At 51.9% G+C, this 17,424-nt stretch overlaps 1 protein-coding gene across 1 annotated transcript in view; it reads right to left on the bottom strand.

The window, feature by feature from the left end:
* The window catches only part of LOC119099840 (single-minded homolog 1), a 44,894-nt gene that overhangs the window by 21,457 nt on the left and 6,013 nt on the right, over positions 1–17,424 (bottom strand). The window contains exons 2-4 of the mRNA XM_037222935.1: positions 15,330–15,528; positions 3,960–4,030; positions 2,816–2,905 (exon numbers count right to left, since the gene is read on the bottom strand). Of these exons, the coding sequence (XP_037078830.1) occupies positions 2,816–2,905; positions 3,960–4,030; positions 15,330–15,504 (336 nt within the window). The 5' untranslated portion in view covers positions 15,505–15,528. The remainder of the gene's footprint in view (positions 1–2,815; positions 2,906–3,959; positions 4,031–15,329; positions 15,529–17,424) is intronic.

Genomic DNA, 17,424 nt, shown 5'->3' with positions numbered 1-17,424 from the left:
ACGAATCTGGCCTCTCAGTCATTTTACAAATCGACATCCATGATTGGGGTTACTGCATGTTTTGTCTGTGTTGCAGATAGATGTGCAGCATGACCCTGTTAGCTTCACACACCCCTAAGAAGGCTTTGCATGTTATGATTCGCCTCATCTTTTTGAACTATACATATGTGCTACCTGTTCTGTTTGTGTATCTTGTGCGTTTTTGTTTTAATTGTGGCCTAAGTTGAACACTTCCGGATGCTTCCAATCTGCTGTGAGCCGAATGTGGCAAGACGGATGACCCGTTTGCTCGCAAAAGCTTGCATTTAGTTGAACATCAATTGTCCGGCAGATACGGAACAAATCCTCACAATAAGCGTATTTACATGCTGGCCGTCGGGGGCACGTATCATACATGTATATATGGGGCATGTATACCCCGTTTTATGAAATTTATTACATGTTTAAATATTCCGCAACTAAATAAAGTGTCCAACAAATCTGAGGTAGGCAAGGAAGAATAGCTGGATGGAAGACATCCCATACTGCTTTGAGTCGGCGAGACTGCGACGCACTAACTTGGGGTTTCAATGACAAACGAACTTGTCCCCATGGCAAACCTGTATGCTTACCAGTTGATAAAATTGTCTGTGTAGACGTCTATCGTCCGGTTTCTGTACCACCGAGCCAAATCGACGGTCCCAGGCTGCTTGACCCACGCATGAACCTGATCCAGTCCGGCCCCTGATGTGCCTTACCCTTCACAATACGCTGTGCGCGGACCCCGGTCCAGCCGTGGCCTCTCCTACCCGCTGTGCGGGCCCCGGTCCAGCCGTGCCCTCTCCTACCCGCCGTGCGGGCCCCGGTCCGGCCGTGGCTTCTCCTACCCGCAGTGCGGGCCCCGGTCCGGCCGTGGCCTCTCCTACCCGCAGTGCGGGCCCCGGTCCGGCCGTGGCCTCTCCTACCCGCAGTGCGGGCCCCGGTCCGGCCGTGGCCTCTCCTAGCCGCTGTGCGGGCCCCGGTTCGGCCGTGCCCTCCCCTATCCGCCGGGCGGGCCCCGGTCCAGCCGCGCACTCCCCTATCCGCCGGGCGGGCCCAGGTCTGCGTACCGTCTCGGCCAGGAGAGACCCTCACTTCGCTGAGCGGTGCCAAGGAGTGGCAAGCGAGAGCAGCCCGCTGCCTGGTGAGGGGCGCTACCGCCGACAGAGCGGTGGCGGCGGCGACGGCGGCCGGCGGCGGCAGGTCAGCAGCCGAGCAGGAACTGGGCACTGCACGGGTCCTGGCAGCTCAATCAGGAGCACACCACCACAGCAGCCGAACAGACGCTGAGCATGGCACGGGTCCTGGCCGCTCAATCAGGAGCACACCACCACAGCAATCGAACAGGAGCTGAGCATGGCACGGGTCCTGGCAGCTCAATCAGGAGCACACCACCACAGCAGCCGAACAGGGGCTGAGCACGGCACGGGTCCTGGCTGAGCTGCCAGGAGCACGCCACCACAGCAGCTCACCACAGATGCGGAGCACCACGACAGATGAAGTGAGCACGCAACCCGAATACACAACCCCAACACACAACTCCGACACACAACCCAAACACACAGGGGGGGGGGGGGGGATGTGACGCATCAGCGGTAGCTAATAGAACAGGGGTACGCGAAAATGCAGCACAGCGCTCAGATCACGAGAGGAATTGGAACGATGGCGGAACACCGCATTTGTCAAGTTGGTCGGACCGGGACTCAGCGCTTTGCGCTAATACAGTCAGACCACACACGCGGTGGTGCGGTGTGTGAAGTCAACCCATCTAGACGCGTCGGCATGCCGTCTGGAATGACAAATCCCACATTCCTGTCGGAGAAACTGGACCTGCCCCTCAAACACAGAGCCAGGACTGAGACCCTGTGCCGGCAAACAGCCGAGCCATTCACACGGGTTAGCTGTGGGGCGGGCGAGGGCGCGTGACGAACGGTGACGCTGGTGACAGGGCACGCCGCGCCAGTGGCGGCCACTGCACCCAGGGCGACAGATGGAGAACAAAGACGTCGCAGTGCTCGTGCTGCCTGAAATTTGCTGTGGGAGATCATAACAGAGTCTGATCAAAACGGACACGGTGGCGGTGGCCGGCTGCGCAGCAGGTGCGTCTCCACACTATACCTGCGCCTGCTCACCGACGTGCCACACTCGCACATGTGACTACGGGTTTGGCGAGCAGTCAGCCAGCGAGGCAGAGGCCCGGCCGTCCCGCCCGCCGCTCGTTGACACTCACCTGGGACAGACCCCGGTGTACGGAGACCGTTCCGCCTACCAGTCGCTGGAACTGACCTGTGATAGACGCAGATATGCGGAGGTCGTCCCACCCGCGTGCCCGCCGCTCGCTGGCACTGACCTGCGATAGACTCAAATGTACGGAGGTCGTCCAGCCCGCCGCTCGCTGGCATTGACCTGCGATAGACCCAGATGTATATAAGCCGTCCCTCCCGCCGCTCGCTGGCACTGACCTGCGATAGACCCAGATGTATATAAGCCGTCCCCCCGCCGCTCGCTGGCACTGACCTGCGATAGACCCAGATGTATATAGGCTGTCCCTCCCGCCGCTCGCTGGCACTGACCTGCGATAGACTCAGATGTATATAGGCCGTCCCGCCCGCCGCTCGCTGGCACTGACCTGCGATAGACCCAGATGTATATGGGCCGTCCCGCCCGCCGCTCGCCGGCACTGACCTGCGATAGACCCAGATGTATATAGGCCGTCCCTCCCGCCGCTCGCTGGCACTAACCTGTCATAGACTCAAATGTACGGAGGTCGTCCCGCCCGCCGCTCGCCGGTACTGACCTGCGATAGACCCAGATGTACGGAGGCCGTCTCGGAGATGTAGATAACGGTGCCATCCGAGGCCACGATGAACACGAACCCCTCCAGCGTCTGCGCACGCAGGCCACCAATCGTTGGTCCCAGAATTGCGAGCGTCCATTCAACTCCGGTGTTCGTAATGCGAGTAGCCAGAGTGTACGGTAAATCGAGACCGCGGTCGAGAGATTCGGCAGATGTGAACCATCCGGCGCACTGTGCAGTTAGGTTATAATATCTCAGTAAACGGATTGAGTGCTTGAGTCTACCTTAATCCACTGGTAATGAAAGCTTGGCTCTATCCCGACACATGGGTTAGATGTTTAACTATCTTTACCAGGGTGGAACATGGGCCGAAAAGAACTGAGACGGCCTGACGGAGAAAAGAACTGGGCACACGGTAGAATAGTTTCTCTAAGAATCGTGGTCCATAAGAGGTTGTCCAAAATAGCTCGTGTATTGACTGCAGGCAACACGATATGCGCAAATCCTCAAGGGCCTTAGCTGACCACACCATGCCACGTCACCATGGAAATTTGATTAGTAACGATTTTAATGCGATAGATTTAGCATTATCACAAAACATCTCTATGACATACCTAATACTGATACTGCAGCACTGTAATGCAAAGGATTCAGCCAAACTAAACGTAACAGATAATATTGGCATTATCGTCAATTCCCAGAGCCATTCTTCCTAATTCTCCGCATGGCTCCTGATCTGGTAAGTTGTTTTGACATACAAAAATCTGCGATACGAACGTACGCACTTACGAGCATCTACTGTGTCGTCGGCTGCGACAATAACACACCGCTTACAAACACTAGCGTTAGCAGCATCTTATATATGAGCGGTAGCAATGGTGAACGATCGCAGATGAAAACATTTCCACGCAAGAACTTCTGCAGCCTCGGACGTCTGCAATACGAACATAAGCGCTTACGTACGTCAGCGCTTAGAACATTGAAGCTCGAACAGCTGCCTTCCAGCATAAATGATACGAACATTCATTCGACCGCCAAATCATCGGCCTTTACGTCATAGTTCGGCAAGACGGTCCCACAGCATCGCCCACTGGCCTCACTGGCTTCTTCACCAGTGCGACCCGGAGCGACGCTGACAGCGTACCTGTAGCAGGAGTGAGCCCAGCTCTTTGATCTTGCTCTCCATCAGTTGGGAGCCCCAGGCGACGCCCAAGCCTGAGGAGCAGAGGGCACCGGCTGGCATTGATTGCGGCCTCGCTGGCGGCCAAGAGCAGCGTCGCACAGTGTCGCCGGCTAGAGACTCCCACTGTCCAGAGCCGTGCAATGCTGTGACAGGGTGGTGAGCTGTGCGCAGAGTTTCAGGTGGGAGAAACAATCTGCCGTTGCGCCCGCGTTGGAATTAAAGTGCTACGTTTGATATGACAATTTTTGCCGCTTTCTAAACATACAGAAGTTGGAGAACTTTTCGGCACCCTCAGTCCTTCTCAGCACCCAAATGGAAGTGCATGATTCAAGAAAAGGGCTGCAGGTTATCGCAGTCAGTGAGTCAAAATGCCGCCAATGACATTGAAATCTATTCTATGCTTCAAAACAAAGCATCTGTTGGTGTTCTTACAACCGATGTCAACTATTGTTCCTGCCCTAGCATCTGCACTGATTTTGACTTCGATTTGGGTGCTTATCATGCAAAACGTAATCATGGTGTGTTGCAGACAGCTGAACACTACCATTTGATACAAATCGGGTTCTGACATCAGTGACAAAATGTGCATATCATTCACCCACTCTAAACATCCAGAACTTTCAAGATATCTGCGTTTCTACTGGCTGCATCCTGAGCTGACGACGGTGTCCGTGATCCAGTGCCTACTAAGTAGTTTCACCCGGACAGCAAAGTTTGTGGGTCTGTCGATCCAGCTCCAGCGTCCGCATCAGCGTGTTTGTATCCGTCGTCACGAGCCAGTCTAGCACGCAGCTGCCCTCACATTCCCGTCTGACAAGTCACGTGCCGGGAAGTGGAATTCTTCTGGACAGGTGGAGAGTCTGTCTCGTTTATCGGGGGATAACAGGCCGCGCGCGGATGAGATGTGTTTCTCCGCCCACCTGCTGCACGTGACAGTGTTGTAGCCAGTGTCGTTCCGCGACCTAATTGTACTCTAATCTGTATGATCAAGGCGATCTGTATCTGACCTGCTGGTTGTGGAGTTAATTACTCCAAACTAATGGACTAAGGTCTCGATTTAATCTTACTCGATGGGGTATTAATGCGAATGCGATTACAAAGGAAACACAGCGCTGCCTTACCGCTGTTAACAGTGACAGAGCCCGGGGTAGGAAACATTCATCTCACATTGTTTTGGGTATGTTGGGCTGGCCTCTGTCGTTGGCTCGAGCAGCGCCATAGTTTGTCTCCGGAAAGAGAGCGATAGCTAAACGCTTTGAGGCATGTTACTGTCGGAACGGGTAAATGAATACGACCGTCTGCGTTACTGTCACCGACCTTATCAAATGAAGCATGCGAACACATTCGCAGCTAATCGACAGTGCACGACAACAAGGACAAATAGAAATAATTCACTGGCTGGATCTTTGAACATTCATTGGAAGTGCGAGAAATTCAAGATCGCTTATCTTTCGGTTGGAGTCATGTCTTTAGCTGCAATACACCACATAGGCAGAGTAGCGTCGGGAAAATGGCAGCCATCTACACACACGTGAATGTTTTTTATGCTGCAGAGTTAGAAGGAGACCTGCACGATCAAACACCCCAGGTCATTTGGCAAAATACCAGGAGTCACGGGTTTATCACTCCTGACATCCAGTGCAAGGACTCGGTCCTGCAGTCCCTAAGGCGTGGCGGCTGGTCTTTCAGTGTCAGGGTACGATGTAGCCTGGTCTCCGGTGGCCTGCCCGGCGAAGCAGGGCGAGCCGGGGTCGCTTGCCGAGGCGTCGGGCCGGGCGCACCACCTGTGTCAACACCCGCCGCCGGATGCGCCTCAGCGCCGTGAACCTGAACCCCTCCGTCACCCTGCCGCTCTCGTCTTCCCTGTGCCCTAGACTCGGCTCCGCTGGTCCGCTGTTCGGCGCCATCAACCGGAGCTCTCTGTCACCCTGTCCGCTCTTGTCTTCCCTGTGCCCTAGACTCGGCTCCGCTGGTCCGCTGTCCGGCGCCGTCGCACGAGCACGTGGGGCCTCGAAAGTGTCAGGGCCCGCCCGTGCCTGGCACGCGTCTCCGGGTCGTAGCCGGATCCCACCACCGCCGCCTACTCAGCGCTCAGTAGCAGTATAGACTGGCCGTACGTCACCAGACCCGGCTGTCGCCGCATCGACGTCCCCAGACTGCGGTTTGACCATGTCAACCGCCAGGAGCGCCCCGAGCGGCTCTAGCAGACTGCAGGTCAGCACGGAGCATCAGGCAGGACTGACCCACGCCACCAGACCGGACTACATCTGCTTCACGACACCCGCCGTCCTCACATAACGGGACAGGACTGTCCTCACATGACTGAACCGGACCGTCCTCATATGACTGGACCGGACTGTCCTCACATAACTGGCCCGGACTGTCCTCATATAACCGACCCGGACTGTCCTCACATAACTGGCTCGGCCTGTCCTCACATGACTGGACCGGACTCTTCTCATCAGATCGTACCATCCTCACATCACCTTACTGAAACATCGCCTCACCAGACCGGACTGTCCTCACATGACCTGACTGGACCCTCCTCATCAGATCACACCATCGTCGTCGTCCTCATCGTCGATCACAAAGAGATGCGTTTTATAGGGTCTAAGCAACGCGTCTGTCAGCGACTAAGTGTCGCTGCTTGGCTGGCCCAACATTTGTTCAGATGCCGTGGCACGCCACCGCAAGCATCAGGGTCCAGTCACGCGGAACAGAGCTATAAAGCTCTGAAGTCAAAATGTGCGAGCACGCAGGTCGGCGCAAGGGTCTCGATCCGCAGTTATACATGACTAAGACTTGATTTCAAAGTGTACGGGCTGCCGTTCCATTGTATTAAATCAGGTCATGTCGCCACGAACGCCACCTTCGCGCCACGACCTTGGCTGCGGAGCGGCAGCGCCGAGCGTTTCTCGCGCGCACCTCCGTGGGGTCTCTGGCCGTACTCCGCACCCTATTCAGCGCCGGCCGGGGTCGGGACGGGCCAAGCGGCTCAGAAGACCTGCAGCAGACCCGGCGGCCTATTGTCGGCGCGGCAGGCGGCGCCCAGTGTCGGCGCCGCGGCCGGTGGGGTGTGGGCGGCCCCTGAGGTCAGTAGAGCGGCCCGCCGTCTCACGGACGCCACCGAAGGTCCCAGCTCAGCGGCGCCGTGGCACAGTCGTGCGAAGCGTGCTGCGTGCTGTTCACCGCGCTGCACGGTGTGCCATAGGGGCATCCATAAATTACGCTGCGCATTTTGCGTCATTTCAACTCTCTTCCCCGGGTTACGCACTGCGCTGAGCAGACCCCCACCCATCCCCACGGTTACGCTGTGTTAAGCGTCAGATCCTCAAAACGCAGCGTCTGTTTGCCTCCAAACCGAGGTAGAGGGGCGACACAAAGATGAACACATTCCTTGTCCTGGGAGGAAGCCGACAGCATTCGGCTTAAAGGTTTAACAGTATTTTAAAACGTAATTTACGATGATCATCAACTACGCCTCAGCATATTCTCACACTGTTGAGGCCCCTCCACTTCCCTCTTACTACATTTCGATTATGCTCCATCTTCGGAATAGACATCTTTCCCTCCAAACGTAACTTTATACGTGAACGACGCACATAGGCACGTACCTCATGCTCAGCCTCGGACCCTCTACCGCATGCTGCACACCGTATGCAAGGTCCACTAAGCTGAAGCCCTCACCGCGTGCTGCACACCGTGTACAAGGTCCGCTGCAGCCCTCACCACGTGCTGCACACCGTCTACAAGATCCACTCCGCTGCAGCCCTCACCGCGTGCTGCACACCGTGTACAAGGTCTGCTGCAGCCCTCACTACGTGCTGCACACCGTCTACAAGATCCACTCTGCTGCAGCCCTCACCGCGCGCTGCACACCGTGTACAAGGTCCGCTGCAGCCCCCACCGCGTGCTGTACACCGTGTACAAGGTCCGCTGCAGCCCCCACCGCGTGCTGCATACTGTGTACAAGGTCCGCTGCAGCCCCCACCGCGTGCTGCATACCGTGTACAAGGTCCGCTGCAGCCCCCACCGCGTGCTGCACACCGTGTACAAGGAGGAGGCTCATGGGTGTCATGACGCACAAACTTTCCGAGAAAGTTGAGCACTTGTCCTACGAATGAAAATAATCCATTTCAGAATTGGTTTTCGCATTCCCACTTTCTAAGTCGTTTCTCCCCTATGTTCCGATCACGCACACTTGGCCGTGCAGAATAGTACGATGCTGCTGTTATTTTCTTTGCTCAAAGTACACACAGTAAGCAGGTGCTAGATCTTAAGTTGTTTCAGCTGTGGTCAGTTTCATTATCGCGATAACCTGTGTTGTTCCCAAATATCTTTGGACAAGCAAGTCCCTCTCTATCGATCGAAAACTCAGGGGCGTACGCATACAGTAACCCGCGGGACGCGTGCCCCTGCCCTTCCCCTTGATAACTTAACGACATGCATGCATAGGCATGAACATGGATGCATATTGATAAAAGTCGCAGGTAGACACGTCAACATGCAAAGATCGGTAACGCGCGATGTTCTTTTACGACACGCAAGGAATTTCGCGGCGCTGCCGTGCGCTAAACATGGTTTTCAGTACCAAAAATAGCTTTGTCTTCCACAGCCCAGCCCAACTGTAAAATGCACCGTGCTTACCAAAAGTAAAAAAAATATTATTTTTACCAACTATGTTATTCATCGATGGCCAAAGATCCGATTTTCAGTAAAACTGAGTTGATTCCGGCTGGCAGTACAATTACCCTGTTTACATGGGCAGCTGTGATTCGAATTGAGCCGGGACCCGTCCTCGATCCGAACTATCCGGCCCATGTATACACTCACGCGCCGTTCCGCTGATTCGAATCGTGCGCCGGAGGAAATCCCTTCCCGTGAGAGGATCATCCGTTCAGGAAGGGATTTCGTCCGAATTATCGGCCGTCAGCTGTCTAAACAAAAAAAAAGAAAAATGCCTGGCGCACGCAGTTCTGTTCATGGCCATTTCAGCTTCGTTTGGTGTTGCCGCTTTTCCACGGGTCTTTAGCTATTGCTCGAGACGGTCCAAGTCCAGGATGGTCAAGGAAAAGGGAAAGAAGGTGAAGTTGACACCATGCTGCTAAAACTACCCTTATTATTGAGGGCCTTGAGTGGCTAGCAGCACAGAAATCCTCACGTAATTTAGCCTTGCTAGGCGCGTGATCTATGCAGACAGCAGGTGTCGGCGGTGCTTGGTGTTATCTTTCCGCCTAAAGGTTAGATTAATTTACATCTGGGGCAGGCTCCATGCTTCCAAAAGCCAAATGGAGGTAATATGGTCATTTTATATAGCTTTGACTTGTTCTCACTTTAATTTTTGGATTGCTCAAAATTCTTGCAGAGAATGCCTCCAAGTTTCTTTCATTAAGTTAATACCTAAAGGCCCCAGGAGTGTTTTTGCAGATGTTCCTCAAATTAGGATGCTGGTTGCTTCTCAGTTAAATTTGTGTGAGAAAGGTAGCTTAAAAATTGCTGCATGATATGACGGATGAACAAATATAGATCATTGCAGTCAGCTCGGAATGTGAACTTTTTAATGGTAGGACCGGAATTGCCCAATGATGGGGTCAAAACAGCAAGAAAGCAAATGTGAACACTGGATGAAAATAGTTGTCATCATTTCTCTGCTAAATCCAAGTTTGTGTGTTCCATGTGCAGGAAAACAGTGCATAAACTAACACCTAACACGATGGCACATGCTGCATGGAGAGCACGTCTGTGTTGCATATCATCACCTGTTTTTGTGCTGGTGATTAAATATGTCACCTTGGTGCTTTTTTGTGATGGGTGTCTTTGCAGGCCACGAGGTAGGTAATTCAACTGTTCAACAATTCTTGCAGGGAGTACCAATAGTTTCTTTCATTAGGTGAATACATAAATGCCCCAGGATTGATTTTGCAGACATTCCTCCTGTGACTTGAACATTTGGTTGACCACCTATTGGCAGGAGGGATGTGCTGGATATTGGTGACTGGCTCGTCAAGGAAATATGAAGCGACATCACACTGGTAGACCAAATGGCAAGGAAGCGGGGGCTGGAATATTTGTTTTTGATGCGATTAGGCTGTTTGTTGCTTGTCGGTTTAGTGTGTGTGAGATAGGTAACTCAATAGTTCCTGCATGATGCAAAGGATCAACAAATATAGGCAATAGATCATTGCAGTCAGTGCAGAATGTGAACTATTTTTAATGATGGGGCCAAAATTGCCCAGTGATGGTTCCAAAATGTCAAGAAAGCAAATGTGAGCACTGGATGAAAATAGCTGTCATCAGTACTCTGTCAAATCCAGGTTTGTGCATTTCATGTGGAAGAAAACAGTGCATAAACTAAGTAAACCTAACATAATGCCACATGAGGTGCAGAGAACATCTGTGGTGCACATCATTACCTGTTTTTGTACTGGTGAGTAAATATGTTACCTTGGTGCTTTTTTGTGACATGTATCTTTGCAAACCATGAGGTGGATAATTGAGCTGTTGTTATAATTAATCATTTGTTATGAATTTTGAGCCCAGATTGCATTTGTCATGACAGCTCTTGGGCTGGTTCACATGTTTATGATCTTTGGACTGTGCGAACACAGCTGTTTGTGCCACCTAGCCATCAGTCCATATCAGCCAATGCTGTTGACTGCAAGGATATCAAAGCAGTATTTCAGCCCTAGTATGTCAAGAAAGCAAATAGCTGCATTCTGACCTGCCAGTCCATGCCAAGTCTAAATGGCAATGCTGCCCTCAGGTACTGATGATGCATTGGATGGGGAAAGACAACATAGTTACACAATTTTTGCCACTAACTATGTAGCATTCATGAGTCATTTCTGTAGCTTAGCTCACTGTTGCAGGCTGCTCACAAATGCATTAGTGTGGGAGTAGGTAATGTGTTTCTTGGGCTGCGCAAAGTAGATGACATGATGCTGGGTGGCATACTGATATGAGTGTGGTAAGTTTGTGAGTGTCGTTGGCCAATACAAGAAAATACTGATTTCCTGCTAGCCAAAGTTTCCCACTAGTAAAAATTTGCATATAACACTGTTTATGTGACAGATTTGGCAGTGCTGACTGTGCAACTCTTGTGTTTCAAGTGCTATGGCTTGTGCTGTAGCTATAAAGCCTATGAGTCCCGCACAGATCATTTTTCCAACGGAGTCCATCTTCCTCCTCGCCCTCAAAGCTGTCTCGCGCCCACCATGGCTCGTGACATTCGCCATCCATACGCAGAGTACCGGCTTTTTTCTTCTTGTTTTGTTCAGTTCGCCTCAAAAGCGCAGTTTTCGCCCATAATCCGTTCCTTGATTCGAACTAAGCGGGATCGAACTATCGACCGTTAATCCGACGTAAAGCCGGTTTCGCCCATGTAAACGCCCCTCGCCGAGAGGGTTAACGTCGCATGATCCGTTCCGATCTTAATTCGAATTATCCTCGGCTGCCCATGTAAACCGGGTAAATGAGAAAATGGCGCAGACTGCGGTTTCTCGCATGAAACTGGATACAGCATCCAGTTTCGTAAAGCATAAGTACAGCTTCACCGTCATGTCAGCGCGTCAGACGGCAAAAGTGGTCCGTCGTGTTTGACTGTTTAAATTTGATGAAAAGCGGGCTCTGCTGCATGTCTGTTCGGTGCCAACGCTGTTCCCCTTTAAGAAGTGTCATGACGGTGGCGATAGCCTTATTCATGTGCGATAGGTGTCTTACGTAAAAAAAGATTGAACAAAACAATGACGTCGCAAGTCAGGAGACCCTACCGCCTTATAAGGCGGCGGGAGGCACTCCAACTAGCGTACATGACTTGTGCACCTTCTCCGCTTTCTGAAATAACATCGCCAGTCGCTCCCTCCCTAATCCCTTCCTGCTCATCTGGTGCGCAGTGCTCCCGGCAGTAGCCGCCGCTGTGCCCGCGGGGCTGGCAGTACGTTCTTCCCGCGTCTCACTGTTTGCCGATCCCTGAGACACTTACCCTGTTTACATGGGCAGCTGTGATTCGAATTAAGCCGGGACCCGTCCTCGATCCGAACTATCCGGCCCATGTATACACTCACGCGCCGTTCCGCTGATTCGAATCGTGCGCCGGAGGAAATCCCTTCCCGTGAGAGGATCATCCGTTCAGGAAGGGATTTCGTCCGAATTATCGGCCGTCAGCTGTCTAAACAAAAAAAAAAGAAAAATGCCTGGCGCACGCAGTTCTGTTCATAGCCATTTCAGCTTTGTGCGGTGTTACCGCTTTTCCACGGGTTTTTAGCTATTGCTCGAGACGGTTCAAGTCCAAGATGGTAAGGGAAAAGAGAAGGAAGGTGAAGTTGACATCATGCTGCTAAAACTACTCTTATTATTGAGGGCCTTGAGTGGCTGGCAGCACAGAAATGCTCACGTAATTTAGCCTTGCTAGGCGCTTGATCTATGCAGACAGCAGGCGTCGACGGTGTTTGGTGCTATCTTTCCACCTAAAGGTTAGATTAGCTTACATCTGGGGCAGGCTCCATGCGTCCAAAAGCCAGATGGAGGTAATATGGTTATTTTATATAGCTTTGACTTGTTCTCATTTTAATTTTTGGATTGCTCAAAATTCTTGCAGAGAATGCCTCCAAGTTTTGTTCATTAAGTTAATACCTTAAGTCCCCAGGAGTGTTTTTGCAGATGTTCCTTAAATTAGGTTGCAGGTTGCTTGTCAGTTTGATTTGTGTGAGAAAGGTAGCTTAAAAATTGCTGCACGATATGACGGATGAACAAATATAGATCATTGCAGTCAGCTCGGAATGTGAACTTTTTAATGGTAGGACCGGAATTGCCCAATGATGGGGTCAAAACAGCAAGAAAGCAAATGTGAACACTGGATGAAAATAGTTGTCATCATTTCTCTGCTAAATCCAAGTTTGTGTGTTCCATGTGCAGGAAAACAGTGCATAAACTAACACCTAACACGATGGCACATGCTGCATGGAGAGCACGTCTGTGTTGCATATCATCACCTGTTTTTGTGCTGGTGATTAAATATGTCACCTTGGTGCTTTTTTGTGATGGGTGTCTTTGCAGGCCACGAGGTAGGTAATTCAACTGTTCAACAATTCTTGCAGGGAGTACCAATAGTTTCTTTCATTAGGTGAATACATAAATGCCCCAGGATTGATTTTGCAGACATTCCTCCTGTGACTTGAACATTTGGTTGACCACCTATTGGCAGGAGGGATGTGCTGGATATTGGTGACTGGCTTGTCAAGGAAATATGAAGTTACATCACACTGGTAGACCAACTGGCAAGGAAGCGGGGGCTGGAATATTTGTTTTTGATGCAATTGGGCTGTTTGTTGCTTGTCGGTTTAATGTGTGAGATGGGTAACTCGATAATTCCTGCATGATGCAGAGGATCAACAAATATAGGCAATAGATCATTGCAGTCAGTGCAGAATGTGAACTATTTTTAATGATGGGACCAAAATTGCCCAGTGATGGTTCCAAAATGTCAAGAAAGCAAATGTGAGCACTGGATGAAATTAGCTGTCATCAGTACTCTGTCAAATCCAGGTTTGTGCATTTCATGTGGAAGAAAACAGTGCATAAACTAAGTAAACCTAACCTAATGCCACATGATGTGCAGAGAACATCTGCAGTGCACATCATTACCTGTTTTTGTACTGGTGAGTAAATATGTTGCCTCGGTGCTTTTTTGTGACACGTATCTTTGCAAACCATGAGGTGGATAATTGAGCTGTTGCTATAATTAATCATTTGTTATGAATTTTGAGCCCAGATTGCTTTTGTCATGACAGCTCTGGGGCTGGTTCACGTTATGATCTTTGGACTGTGCGAACACGGCTGTTTGTGCCACCTAGCCATCAGTCCATATCAGCCAATGCTGTTGACTGCAAGGATATCAAAGTAGTATTTCAACCCTAGTATGTCAAGAAAGCAAATAGCTGCATTCTGACTTGCCAGTCCATGCCAAGTCTAAATGGCAATGCTGCCCTCAGGTACTGATGATGCATTGGATGGGGAAAGACAACATAGTTACACAATTTTTGCCACTAACTATGTAGCATTCATGAGTCATTTCTGTAGCTTAGCTCACTGTTGCTGGCTGCTCATAAATGCATTGGTGCGGGATTAGGTAATGTGTTTCTTGGGCTGCGCACAGTAGATGACATGATGCTGGGTGGCATACTGATGAGTGTGGTAAGTTTGTGAGTGTCATTGGCCAATACAAGAAAATACTGATTTCGTGCTAGCCAGTTTCCTGCTAGTAAAAATTTGCATATAACACTGCTTATGTGACAGATTTGGCAGTGCTGACTGCGCAACTCCTGTGTTTCAAGTGCTATGGCTTGTGCTGTAGCTACAAAGCCTATGAGTCCCGCACAGATCATTTTTCCAACGGAGTCCATCTTCCTCCTCGCCCTCAAAGCTGTCTCGCGCCCACCATGGCTCGTGACATTCGCCATCCATACGCAGAGTACCGGCTTTTTTCTTCTTGTTTTGTTCAGTTCGCCTCAAAAGCGCAGTTTTCGCCCATAACCCGTTCCTTGGTTCGAACTAAGCGGGATCGAACTATCGACCGTTAATCCGACGTAAAGCCGGTTTCGCCCATGTAAACGCCCCTCGCCGAGAGGGTTAACAACGTCGCATGATCCGTTCCGATCTTAATTCGAATTATCCTCGGCTGCCCATGTAAACCGGGTAAATGCGGCCGGCCGCCGGCGGCGCCCCCGGCGCCGGCCACGCGGCACCCCTGCCCGCGCCGCGCGGGACACCCGTGGCGCGCGTGGCGTTACCCGTGGCGCGTCGGTGCCGACCCAGACCGGGGTGTCGCGTCGGTCAGGGTCGGCATGACTCTGCGTCGGTGTCCCGCTCACCGGCGGGGCCTTGAAGCCGAGTCGAAAGGTTCCGCCGGACCGCGGCGCTACGTTTGAAGTGTTTTGTGCGTTGAAGCTTATTGCATAAATTAACTAGTTTGCGGTCAGGTATCATGCGTTTAAGTTGTGACCATTTGTACGCAATACTAAGAAATGTTTTCCAAGTTATAGCCTGCCACTGTATGGGGCTTCGAACTCGACTAACACAGCGTGAGCTCAGATCGACAAATAATACAGACATTTTGATTGTTCCGCCCCAAGCTGCCGTTTTTGAAGGCATAGAGCAGACCACCAGGTGTTGAGCTGTCCGGGCTTCCCAATGTCTCGATAGCTTGAAGTTAGTGTATGGTGTGCGCTAGGGTTTTCGGCACAAAAATCACTCTGGGCTCTACAGCCCACACCCGCACAGAGGGGCTGATATTTACGGAGTTAAAGCGCATTTTACAGGTGACCTTACGCTCACCTTCCGGGTACATAGCATGTAGGCGCAGCAGGCTGATGGTCTGTCGGATGGTGCTGCCCTTGTCCAGCTGGCTGCTGATTGCCGAGCTGATGGGCAGCAGGCGGCCCAGCCGGTCGAACTCCAGGTTCTCCTTCTCCCGTCGACTGCGCGCCGCGTTCTTACTCTTCTCCTTCATGGCCGGCGGCCGGCCTGCCGACCCCTGCAACAGGGGACAAAAACATGTGGAGAGAAAGAGTGGGAGAGGGGGAGAGGGGAGAGAGAGAGAAGAGAGAGAGAGGGGAGAGAAAGAGGGAGAGAAGGGGAAAAAGGGGAGAAAGGAGTGAGAGTGAAGGGGGAGAGAGAGGGAGAAAGAGGGAGAGAGAGAGAGGGAGAGGGAGAGGGAGAGGGAGAGGGGGATAGAGGAGAGGAGAGGGGAGGGGAGATAGATCCGGGCATGTATCATTCACTGTTCGACACCCGATATAACCAATGCGGTATATCACAATTCAGTATTTTTGGTGGAAGACGAGACCGGTCGGGTTTGAATGCAGGCTATCAGTTTTGGACACGTAGACGCTTGTTAGCTTGGTGTTTAATTCATTGATATATATATATATAATATATATATATATATATATATATATATATATATTCCGCTGACGTCGGTTTCCTCAGGGGCTTTGGCCATGGACGTAACCCCGCCGTGAGTGCACACTGGATTTCTTTTCTGTTTTGGCACCATTTGAATGGTAAAAAAGCGGCAAAAGTCCAAACGGTCGAAAAGCTCCGGCATTCCGGACCCTACCAACCTCAGTGGTGGTGGGGCTTTGGCGGAGAGATCTCTATCTCCGCGGCTCCTTTAGCTGAAGCGATTTTGACACTTTGAATCCTTGAGGTGATTTCGATTCGTTAGACGATGTTAGATAGGTAAAGCAGACAAAGTAGGCGTCGAAAGTGGGTAGCGTATATTCTCAATTTTCAGTCATCCTTGTGTCCAAGCCATTATTGAGATCATCGTTGCTTTGAAAATACAGTTTTTCTGTGCATCACTGCATGTGTTTGGTTTATTTGTTTGTTGTTCTTATGTCTACTTCAATCCTTTATTACACGACACGAAAAAAGCGAACAAAACAAACTGAAATGCGATAAAACACACCAGAAGACATCAGCGCTTGATACTTTTGAGCCTACAAACCTTGAAAGAAAACCCCTGAAAAGGAGATGCAGACGCATGTAAACATGATGTTCAAATGCTTGCATATTGTAAAATTAAGCCGACATTCACAAGCCGGATGTATATCTTGTGCCACCTTGGTTTATACCGAGTCAGTTGACCACCGTCCCTCGGAAGATCACGATCATTGGTGACTGAACGCACAGCTCTGCAGTCAGCGGCTGGACGCGGAGCAGCTCTGCAGTCAGCAGCAGGGTACGGAGCAGCCCGGAAGTCAGCGGAAGGGTGCGGAGCAGCTCTGCAGTCAGCAGCAGGGTACGGAGCAGCCCGGAAGTCAGCGGAAGGGTACGGAGCAGCTCGGCAGTCGCGGCTGGGTACGGAGCAGCTCTGCAGTCAGCGGCTGGGCGCGGAGTGGGTCCGCTCGGCTCCGCCGGCCGGGACACGGATACAGCAGCCGCGTCCCCACTGCCGAGTGCGTGCCGATGAATACCGAGCAGGCACGTGCCTGGGCCAGGCCCGGCAGCTCTCGAAGCAGGCACGTGTCTGGGCCGGGACCCGGCAGCTCCTACAGCTCTCAGGCCTGGCAGCCCTGGCAACAGGCCTGGAGGGTGAGGGAGCAGGCCTGGCTGCGCTGGGAGCAGGACCCAGCTGATCTGGGAGCAAGACCCGTCTGGTCTGGGAGTAGGACCCAGCTGAGCTCGGAGCAGGAACCGGCTGAGCTGGGAGTAGGACCCAGCTGAGCTGGGTGTAGGACCCGGCTGATCTGGGAGCGACCCGACTGAGCTGGGAGCAGGACCTGTCTGAGCTGGGAGCAGGACCTGTCTGAGCTGGGAGTAGGAACCCGACTGAGCTGGGAGCAGGACACGGCTGAGCTGTTGAGCAGAGCCCGGCTGAGCTGAGACCAGGACCCGGCTGAGCTGGGAACGGGACCCGGCTGAGCTG

The sequence above is a fragment of the Pollicipes pollicipes genome, unplaced genomic scaffold (assembly GCF_011947565.3).
Source record: "Pollicipes pollicipes isolate AB1234 unplaced genomic scaffold, Ppol_2.1 Scaffold_4881;HRSCAF=5763_pilon_pilon_pilon, whole genome shotgun sequence".
Classification (NCBI taxonomy): domain Eukaryota; kingdom Metazoa; phylum Arthropoda; class Thecostraca; order Pollicipedomorpha; family Pollicipedidae; genus Pollicipes; species Pollicipes pollicipes.
The sequence above is the reverse complement of the archived record's forward strand: the minus strand, read 5'-3'. Positions and strand labels throughout refer to the sequence as shown.